Below are 11,237 nucleotides of genomic sequence, written 5' to 3' on the forward strand. Positions count from 1 at the left end.
AATGTGATACATTTTCTCTCTCTTCTTGCCCCCCACTGCCCTGCCCTTTCCCACTCCTCCTCTCTGTCCCTCTGTTGGGATAGGGAAATTGACTATAAGGGGATATGGGTCTATGTGGGAGGGAGAGACAAGAGGGTCCCAGCAAGATGCCACCTCCGACCCTACTATCACTGTAAGCAGTAAGGAAAGGAAGGGGTAGGTTTATAGCTCTCAGCCCATGATCAGCTAGTTCCACCTCCATGATTGTTTGATCATGGTCAATTTGTAGAGGATCCGTTTCTAAAGAGCTTTATTTAAAACGGCCCCTTCTCTAAACACCTTGCAGTTTTGCACCCAGCGCCTCGGATCACCTGCTGGAGGCCACAGAGGACAAACACTAGTTCAGTGTTCGTGGGGCGCCTTTGCTGAACAGTAGTGCGCGTGGGAAGCATCAGCAGTTATCCACCTGTTTCTCACCATCCCTTTCCTAACTGACTTTTACTCATTCATGGCCATGGAGATATGTTTGCTAGTCTTTGTCAATTCATCCTCTTTTTTCCAGGAAGTCCTTTTCTTTTAAATGCTATCATATGAAGGCTGCCCTTGCTTTAAGCATTTTTTATTATTGTTATTAAAATGAAGAATGAGCCTCTTTCTTCTCTCCTACCCCACACTCCTTGGAGGTTTAAGTGAACAGAAAATGGTAGTACGAGAAAAGATCCAGTTAGGTGAGTTTGCAGAAAAGTTTATCCAAGAGAAGTAACAGATTGAAAACGTAGGCTTCTGACTATGCTAGTGCAAACTGAGTTAAGTAGATCAATTAGAGTTCACTTTCCAATATGATTTTGATGAATAGTGTAACATTTTGCAAGGCTTTTTGAAGACAAAACCACTAACTCATTGTATTTTTTGTTTTGTTTTGTTTTAAGAGACAGGGTCTTGCTCTGTTGCCCAGGCTGGAGGGCAGTGATATGATCATGGCTCACTGCAGCCTGGAACTCCTGGGCTCAAGCGATTCTCCCACCTCAGCCTCCTGAGTAGCTGGCATTACAGGCACACACCACCACACCCAGCTAATTTTTGTTTTTTGTTTTTTTGTAGAGATGGGGTTTCACCATGTTTCCCAGGCTGATCTCGAACTCCTGGGCCCAAGTGCTCCTCCTGCCTTGGCCTCCCAAAGTGCTGGGATTACAGGTGTGAGCCACTGTGCCTAACCTTAACCAACTGTATTTTAAAGATTCAATTTGTATTTGTGTTTAGATCCACGCTAAGGCATGCAAGCAATTGACACACGGACCCTGGGATATGTGGTGTACTGTCTGATTAATTGATAGATTGATTTCTTTCTTTCTTTTTTTTTTTTTTGATGGAGTCTCACTCGGTCGCCAGGCTGGAGTGCAGTGGCACAATCTAGGCTTACTGCAACCTCTGCCTCCCAGGTTCAAGTGATTCTCCTGCCTCAGCCTCCTGAGTAGCTGGGATTACAGGGGCACGCCACCACAACTGGCTAATTTTTGTATTTTTGGTAGAGATGGGGTTTCACCATGTTGGCCAGGATGGTCTCGATCTCTTGACCTTGTGATCTGCCCGCCTTAGCCTCCCATAGTGCTAGGATTATAGGCGTGACCCACTGCGCCTGGCCTTTTTTTTTTTTTTTTACTTTTAGTAGAGATGGGGTTTCACCACGTTGGCCAGGCTGATCTCAAACTCCTGACCTCAGGTGATCCGACCACCTCAGCCTCCCAAAGTGCTGGGATTACAGGCGTGAGCCTGATTTACAGGCACTGATTTCTGACAATACATCCTTACTATATATCCAAAACTTACCCGCCCTTTGAAACCCAGCCTGTCTCACCTCTACAAAAACAAACAAACTGCCTTCTTAACCATTCCTACAATACTATTCTATTTTTCTGAATTCTTATAATCTGCCTGAACAGCCCATTTTGAAATTTGATTCTCTGTGTTACTGTTTATTGTCTTAGATTTACCCCCACATGGATCCTACTTTTAGTGAGTTTGAAATCTGTTTGGAGAGCTATATAAGTACCAATGAAAAAAAAAGGAGTAGGTAACTTTACAGGACAGTAAAGGACAGATTGAAGAAGGAGGACGGGGGACTTGAACTCGGCCTGGAAGCACAGGGGTAAAGGAGGTGGAGCGTGTTGGTTGCCAGGGGACCCTGAGCAAAGGAGCACTTAAAAAATGCATGAGGGGAAAGGGGGAAGCCGTGAGGTCAGTAGTTCGATCCAAGGGGAGTTTCTATTCTTTTTAATTTTTTTTTTTTTTGACAGAGTCTTGCTCTGTTGCCCAGGCTGGAGTGCAATGGCGCGATCTCAGCTCACTGCAACCTCCACCTACCAGGCTCAAGCGATTCTCCCGCCTCAGCCTCCTGAGTAGCTGGGATTACAGGCGCCTGCCACCATGCTTGGCTAATTTTTTGTATTTTTAGTTGAGATGGGGTTTTGCTATGTTGGCCAGCCTGGTCTTGAACTCCTGACCTCAGGTGATCCACCTGCCTCGGCCTCTCAAAGCGCTGGGATTACAGGTGTGAGCCACTGCACCCAGCCAAACACTTTTTTTTTAAAGAAATTATCATTTAGCAAATGATGCTGAGCTCAGAGGTTTATGTGTAGGAGAGTTAAACAATGAAAATGTTTTATTCATTTGTCCAACAAATAATTATTTCATGATTAAAATGAATTAGAGAAAAGAGATGCCAGAGCCTATTGTAATCATCTAGACATGAGATAAGAGTTGCCGAGACTTGAGCAGTGGCAGCGGGGCTGGAAAGAATGGACCTAAAAGACAGCACAAAAGATGAATTGATAGTGCCGGAGGAGTCATTTAATGTGCGCAGCGAAAGCGATCAGCCTTGCACTATCGTCACTTTTCTTGCTGGTGCATTTTTGTCTGTCTAGCTAAACTCTAAACTCTTATGCCCGGACACTACCTTTTATACTCCTTTTACAAAAGGTGCCATTGTCGTTTTATTCTTGTTTAAATAATTTATTTAAAATGTATTATTCCGCACAGCATGGCATTTTAAATACCAACTTAGCGTCCTCTAATAAGATAATGCTAAGACTTACAAGAAACAAAGGCCACTTCTGTAAGTCTTCAAATCACTCTTGTGTTTAATTTTTTTTTTTTTAAGATAGGGTCTTGCTCTGTTGCCCAGGTTGGAGAGCAGTGGTGCACTCATAGCTTATTGAAGCTTTAACCTCCTGGGCTCAAGCAGTCCTCCCACCTCAGCCTTCCAAGTAGCTGGGACCATAGGCATATGGCACCATGCCTGGCTAATTTTGTTAAAATTAAAAAAAATTTTTTTTTTTTTAGAGATGGGGTCTTGCTATGTTGCCCAGGCTGGTCTCAAACTCCTGAGCCCAAGTGATTCTTCCACCTTGACCTCCCAAAGTGTTGGGATTATAGGCATGAGCCACTGCACCCAGTACATTTAATTTTTTGAGATGAAATTGTAATACCATAAACTTAACCCCTTAGAGTACATAATGTAGTATTTTCAGTATATTCACAGAATTGTACACCATCACCCTCTAATTTCAGAATAGTTTCATCACCCAAAAAAGAAACCCCACATATTTCAGCAGTCACTCCCTATTCTCCTTATTCTCAGTCCCTATCAACCACTAATCTACTTCCTTTATATATAGATTTGCCTATTCTGGACATTTCCAATAAATGGAATTGGGCATATGTGGTCCTTTGTATGTGATTTAGCACATTGTGTTCCAGGTGCACTTATGTTGGAGTATGTGTCAATACGTCATTGCTTTTCATGGCTGAATAATATTCCATGGTGCGGATTTGCCGCAGTTTGTTTATCCATTCGTCAGATGATGGACATTTGGGTTGTTTCTGCATTTTTGCTATGTGAATAACGCTGCTATGAGCATTCACGTATAACATTTTGTGTGGCCATAGGTTGTCAATTTTCTTTGGTATTTTACATATAGGGGTAGAATTGCTGAATTGTATGGTAACTCCGTGTTCAACATTTTGAACAACTGCCAACCTGTTTTCCAAAGTGGTGGCACCATTTTACATGGTCACCATCAATGTAGGAGTGTTCAGTTTCTCCATATCCTTGCCCCTCTGTATTTATCTTTTTTTTTTTTATTATTGTAATTATCTTAGGTGGGAAGTGGTATTTCTTTCTTTTCTTTTCTTTTCTTTCTTTCTTTCTTTTTTTTTTTTGAGACAGAGTCTCACTGTTGCCCAGACTGGAGTGCATTGGTGTGATCTTGGCTCAGTGCAACCTCCGTCTCCCAGGTTCAAGTGATTCTCCCACCTCAGCCTCCCAAAGAGCTGGGATTACAGGTGTGAACCACCGTGCCCAGCCACCAGGAAACTTTCAATCATGGTGGAAGGTGAGGTGCAGAGCAGGAGGAAGAGAGAGAACGAGGGGGGATGCTTGTTGCTACACACTTTTAAACAAGCAGATCTTGTGAGAACTCACTATACAGTACCAAGGGGGGTAGTGTTAAACCACTCATGAGAAGCCTACCCCCATGACTGAATCACCTCTCACCAGGCCTGTTTCCAACACTGGGATTACAATTCGATGTGAGATTTGGGTGGGGACCCTGATCCAAACCACATTAGTAAGGGTAGCTGTGCATTTGGTCGGGGAGGGAGTATGTAGGACTTCTGTGTACCTTTTGCTCAATTTTGTTGTACTAAAGCTGCTCTGAAAAATAAAGTCAGCTGGGTGCAGTGGCTCACACCTGTAATCCCAGCACTTTGGGAGGCTGAGGCGGGTGGATCATGAGGTCAAAAGATCGAGACCATCCTGGCCATATATTCACGGGCTATTGATGTTTATTTTCTGTGAGCTAGTTCTCGCTATCTAGTTCCCTGATTCTTCCCCAAGAAACATTCCGTAAATATTTTAACGGGATTGCATTACATTTCTAGATTAATTTGGAAAGAACTGATGTTTATGTTGCATCTTTTCATCCAAGAACTTGTTATGTTTTTCCATTTGTTCAACCCTCGGGCGGATCATGAGGTCAAGAGTCGGAGGTTGCAGTGAGCTAAGATCCTGTCTCTGCACTCCAGCCTGGTGACAGAGCGAGACTCCATCTCAAAAATAAATAAATATCAATCAATCAATAAATAAAAAGTCTACTTAAAGAAATAATTCAAGGTAATATAGATTTATGTGTCAAAGGCAGGAAGTACTTAAGCAGTGTAGAGAAAGGACAATCATTGTTGGCCTTAGAGATTCGAGAGGAGATAGGATTTGAGCAGTAACCTGAAGAATGATTAGGATTTCAGTCACTCGACAGTGGTTCAACGTGTGCAGCCTTGGACAAGTAATCTGTTAGACTGATAGTTTCTTCATACAGTTTGTGGAGGAAATACAGGAGATAATGTAGGGGAAGGGCTTAACACAGAGTCAAGCATACAGTAGCAAGTGGTGCTTGTCAGCAAATATTGATCAAGTGCCCACTATGTGCTGTGCACTCTGTTGAGCCCACATTCTAACTGAAATATTGGCTAGATGTTATCGAAAGGAGGGCAACCAACATGCAACACAAAGAAAGACCCTGAGGTAAACGTTTCCCTGTCCTGGTCTGTGAACCATTAAACAAACCATGTTGGAATGATAAGGTTGCTAAAGCAGATCAAGAGAAACTGCATTTTGGGGGGATTTGAACTCCAAAGAATGCAGTTTGTAGGCAGTGGAGATCTTTGAAAAATCAAGATGGATTTTAATAATGTGTTAAGAATAATTTGGATTTGAATCAACGCAGGAAGCAGAGATTTTAGTTAGAGACTATTTCAGTAATTTTGAAATCATTGCCCAAGATTGTAGTTGGTTTGTTTATAATGGGTAGGTTATTTATTTGTGAATCCCAAATGTACTCTATCAACATTCCATTGAATAATTTACAAAACCAAACAGCAGGGGTTTATGTTTTCTCTTCTCTTAGTTTAATATTATGGCAGTCATATCATACTTTATTTTAGACTAATTTAACAGGAGTCAATGTTTCCAAGTAAATCATTAGTATCTAAACAGTGTCTTTTTGACATTGGCCTGAGGATGTGGAACTTTTTTCCTACTGAGGTAAATGAAACAGAGTACAAAATGCTAAGAGTTTGTAATATCGAGTTAACAAGGTTCTCTCATTTGGTAACATTTTTATTGAGATAACTCATATACTATAAAAGTCACCATTTTAAATGTACCATTCTGTGGTTTTTAGTGTAGTCAGAGTTGTGCAACCATCACCACAATCAATTATAGAACATTTTCTTCACTCCCAAAAGAAACCATGCATCCCTTAGCTATTATGCCCAGGTCCCCGTATTTCCTGTCTCCACCCCACCATCCTATGCAAACCCTAATCTATTGAAAATCAAAAAATTTAAAAAATCTATTTTAAAATAGTATAAAAAAGCATTCATAGGAGTAAATTCAGCAAAAGAAGTATAAGATTTGTACACTAAAAACTCTAAAATGTCGTGGAAGGAAATTAAAGAGGACCTGACTAAATGGAAAGACAGCCCATGTTCATGGATTGAAAGACTTGCCCTTGTCAAGACAGGAGTCCTTCCTAACCAGATGTGCAGATGCAGCACCGTAACTGTTAACATGCCGGGAGGTGTTGTTTTGTTATTGTTTTTTGTTTGGCAGAATTTGGCAAGCTGATTAAAATTTATACGGAAATGCAAGAGATCTAGAGTAGCCAAAAGAGTCCTGAAAAAAACAAGAAGAAAGTTGGAGAGTAGCACTTCTCAATTTCAAAACTTACTACGAAGCTAAAGTAATTAAGACAGAATGGTACTGACAATAGGGTAGATATAGAGATCAATAGAATAGACTTCAGAATCCAGAAATAAGTCCTCATATTTATGGTCAGTTGATTTTCAGCTGTGATGACAGGATAATTTGACAGGGAAAATAATAGTCTTTTCAACAAATGGTCCTGGAACAAGTGGATATACATATAAAAGAACGAAATTGGGCTCCTACCTCAAGAACTCTTAGGAGAAAACAGAAATAAATCTTCAATACTTTGGTCTAGACATGGAATCTTAGATATGATAAACCACAGGCAACAAAAGAAAAATAGATTAATTGGATTTCATCAAAATTAAAAGCTTCTGTGCTTCAAAGGACTCTTGAAGAAAAAGAAAACTCACAGAATGGGAGAAAATATTTGCAAATTATGTTTGAAAAGGATCTTGTCTCTGGAATATATAAAGAACGCTTACAACTCCACAACGAAAAAACAAATAACTCAGTTTAATACGTGGGTAAAGGATCTGAATAGACATTTCTCCAAAGAAGGCATACCAACGTGGCCTTTGATGCTCAGTATCAAAGTCATCAGAGACATGCCAATCAAAACTACAGTGAGTTACCCCTTAGACTCACTAGATGGCTAAAATTAAAAAATGAGATCAAGCCAGGTGTGGAGGCTCATGCCTGTAATCCCAGCACTTTGGGAGGCCAAGGCGGGCGGATCACCTGAGATCAGGAGTATGAGACCAGCCTGGCTAACATGGCAAAACCCCATCTCTACTAAAAATACAAAAATTAGCGGGGCCTGGTGGCGGGCGCCTGTAATCCCAGCTACTCGGGAGGCTGAGGGAGGAGAATAGCTTGAACCCGGGAGGCAGAGATTGCAGTGAGCCTAGATTGCACCACTGCACTGCAGCCTGGGCGACAGAGCAAGACTGTCTCCAAAAAGAACAAAAACAAAAGTGAGATCATAATAAGTGGTGGCTAGAATGTGGAGTAATTGGAACTTTTATGTATTGCTGTTGGGAATGTAAAATTGTGCAGCCACTTTGGAAAACACTTTGACAGTTCCCCAAAATTTGGACACAGAGTTCCTATGTGATGCAGCAGTTCTACCTCCAGGCAGAATCCACGAGATAATTAAATATATGTCTACAGAAACTCGTTACATAAATGTTCATTAGTGACATCCCCGCTTTGACCTCCCAGGGAGCTGAAACTAACAGATGTACGTCACCATGCCCGGCTCACTTCAAACAGTGTTTTTGGTAGAGATGGAATCTTGCTGTGTTGCCTGGGCTGGTCTCAAACTCTTGGCTTCAAGTGATCTTCTTGCCTCGGTCTCCCAAAGTGTTGGGATTATAGATGTGAACCACTGTACCTGGCCCAAGATTTATTTTAATTAAGAAGCAATATATAAATGCATTGTCTTTGTGGAAAGAAAAAAATGTTAGGCTGAAGGCCTCCTCGTCCACCTCTTCCAAGCCTGGTATCCTCCGTGCGCCATCTCTTTCCACTCCCCGACCCCTGCCCCAGGTAACTATGATTTAATTTTTGCCCATGTTCATTGTGAGTTGGGGGTCAGCGGGAGCTGTTTTCCACCCTGTCATTCAGATATCAAGGCCAATAGGAGTTCTGTGGCTTCGGGCTTCACTGAGGCTTGGAGATCTCTTACCTGTTCTTCTGTACTGTGGTCCAGAAGTGACACACACACTTTTGCTAGAAGCACTCCAGTCACATGTTCCCTTGCAGGGATCTGGGAAGTACAGACTTCTATTTTCCTGGAAGGAAAGGAAAAGGAGATGTTGGGAGCACTGGGGGAATCTACCATCGCCTGTAATTTTGCTTGCTTTTGTTGTACTTTCCTGGTTTCAGTGTCGGTCTCATCAACTCAGTTGGGGTAGCTTCTCATTATTATTTTGTTAGAAGATGGGAACAGTTTTTACAAGGTGGGAATTATCTGTACCTTGAACTCTTGATAGAGTTTTCCTGTAAAACTATCTAGGCTTGGCTGGGTGCGGTGGCTCACACCTGTAATCCCAGCACTTTGGAAGGCCGAGGCGGGCTGATCACCTGAGGTCGGTAGTTCAAGACCAGCCTGACCAACATGGAGAAACCCCATTTCTACTAAAAATACAAAGTTAGCCGGGCGTAGTGGCGCATGCCTGTAATCCCAGCTACTTGGAAGGCTGAGGCAGGGGAATCACTTGAGCCTGGGAGGCAGAGGTTGCAGTGAGCCGAGATGGCACCGCTGCACTCCAGCCTCGGCAACAAGAGCGAAACTCCGTCTCAAAAACAAAACAAAACAAAAAACCTATCTATGTTTAGTGCCTTGTTTCTCTGGGTAGATTTTCGATTACTATTGCAGCTTACAGCCATTGGTCAGGGTTTCACTACTCTTTGGCCAAATTTGGGCAATTTATATGTTCTTAGAAAATGTTTCATTCTAGCTGTTGGTTTAAAGTTGGGACTCTGTGGTGCACTGTTATAATTTATAAAATTGTTCCTTGTGGTTGTATTTTCTCCTTTTGTCTTTATTTGGGGGTATCTGTGCCTTTTTTCTTTTTCTTGAGCTTACTTAAAAAGGTTTATTCTTTTTTTTTTTTTTTTTAATGAATCTTTTAAAAGAACCGGCTTCTGGTTTGATTGACAGTTGTTGCCCCTTTCGTTCACCTGCACTGTTATCTTTATTAATTCCTTCTTTCTGCTTTATTTATTCATCCTTGAGTTGAAAGTGTAGGTTATTCATTTTCAGTCTTTCTGGGTTTCTAGTGAATGAATTTAAGTCTGCATTTTAATAGAGAGTATTTTTTATTTTCATTTGATTCAAATAGTTTCTCATTTCTACTTTGACTTTCTCTTTAATCCAAGAGTTATTTAAAACTGTTTTAAAATTCCCAGATGTGTGGATTTATTTAGGATGTATATTTAGCGAGGATTTTTTTTTTTTTTGGGGGTTACATTTAGTGAATGAATGCAGACTGTTTCTCATTTTGGGAGATTTGTTAAAGTCTCTTTTGTAGCTTAGTGTGTAGTCAGCATTTCTAAATTCCATGTGTGTTTGAAACGAGTATGTAGTCTCTGTTTTACGAGGAAACACTTTTATTGAGTTTATTTCTTTGTTTCAAGATGTGACTTCCTGTAAATGTTGGATGGTTCTTGGTTCTGTGTTCATTCTTGCAGCTGGGATTTCCTGCTTCTCGGTGGAGCTGTGGGGAGGAACTGGGGATGAGCTGCAGGAGGGACTCTTACGGTGTGCACTGGACACGCTGTGTTCTTCAGTCACCTGCCAACCTGCCCAGAACATGGCCCTGTGTGCCAGAGCCAGGCTCCCATACTCAGTCTTGCAGATGGAGAACAAGCCTGGCCCCAGGTCATCACCTCCACTGGGGGGTGGGCGTAGTCAAGCAATGAGGAGTCCAAGCGCAGCTGCTGTGGCAGCTCACATGCCCTGCCTGAGGCATCACTCTAGTGGCCTCTCCTGGGCCTCAGCTTCCTGGCTTCCCACCTGTGCATCCCCCAAGGGTTGATCCTGCCTCCTGCAGTGGCAGTTGCCTGAGTGTGGCTGTGTCGTCTGTCAATAGCGAAGATTTCCCTCTGCTCCTTTGCTTTCCATCTTTTAGGGCAGTGATCCCCAGCCTTTTTGGCACCAAGGACCAGTTTCATGGAAGACAATTTTTCCATGGACAGGGGTGGGGGAGATGGTTTCGGGATGATTCAAGTGCATTCCATTTATAGTGCACTTTATTTCTATTATTATTACATTGCAGCATAAAATGAAATAATTCTACAACTCACCATGCAGAATCAGTGGGAGTCCTAAGCCTGTTTTCCTGCAACGAGACGGTCCCATCTGGGGGTGATGGGAGACAGTGACAGATCATCAGGCATTGATTCTCATAGGAGGGTGCAACCTAGACCCCTCGCATGTGCAGTTCACAAGGGTTCATGCTCCTATGAGAATCAAATGCCGCGCAGCTGATGTGATGGGAGGCGGAGCTCAGGCCGTAATGCCGGTGATCTGATCGGAAGCTGCTGTAAATACAGATGAAGCTTCCCTTGCTTGCTGGCCGCTCACCTCCTGCTGTGCGGCCTAGGGGCGGGGAAAAAGGGTGCGGGGGAGGGGTGGTTGAGGACCCCTGTTTTAAGGATTCCTTCTGTGAACAGAGCTGTGTATATGTTTATCTTAAATATCTATCTGTCATTCCTATCGGCATAGCAAGGAAGGGGCAGTCCCCAGCATATGTTCAGTCTGTCGGTCTCAAAACCTAATTATCTGTCAATTTTATTCAAGTTGGAAGTGTGAAATTAAGCTCTCAGTTTGGTGCCACTATTTTTCGTTTGTTTGTTGATTTGTTTTTTTGCCCAGGCTGGAGTGCACTGGCGCGATCTCAGCTCACTGCAACCTCCGCCTCCTGGGTTCAAGCGATTCTCCTGCCTCAGCCTCCCGAGTAGCTGGGACTACAGGCACCCACCACCA

The 11,237-nt window shown here is 42.5% G+C and overlaps 1 protein-coding gene across 1 annotated transcript in view; it reads left to right on the plus strand.

The window, feature by feature from the left end:
* Positions 1-679: 679 nt before the first annotated feature.
* SMURF1 (SMAD specific E3 ubiquitin protein ligase 1) overlaps positions 680-11,237 on the plus strand; it is an 80,347-nt gene continuing 69,789 nt past the window's right edge. Inside the window, exon 1 of the mRNA XM_011985835.1 lies at positions 680-707. Within this exon, the coding sequence (XP_011841225.1) occupies positions 680-707 (28 nt within the window). The remainder of the gene's footprint in view (positions 708-11,237) is intronic.

The sequence above is a fragment of the Mandrillus leucophaeus genome, unplaced genomic scaffold, assembly GCF_000951045.1.
Source record: "Mandrillus leucophaeus isolate KB7577 unplaced genomic scaffold, Mleu.le_1.0 Scaffold29, whole genome shotgun sequence".
NCBI classification, from domain to species: Eukaryota; Metazoa; Chordata; class Mammalia; order Primates; family Cercopithecidae; genus Mandrillus; species Mandrillus leucophaeus.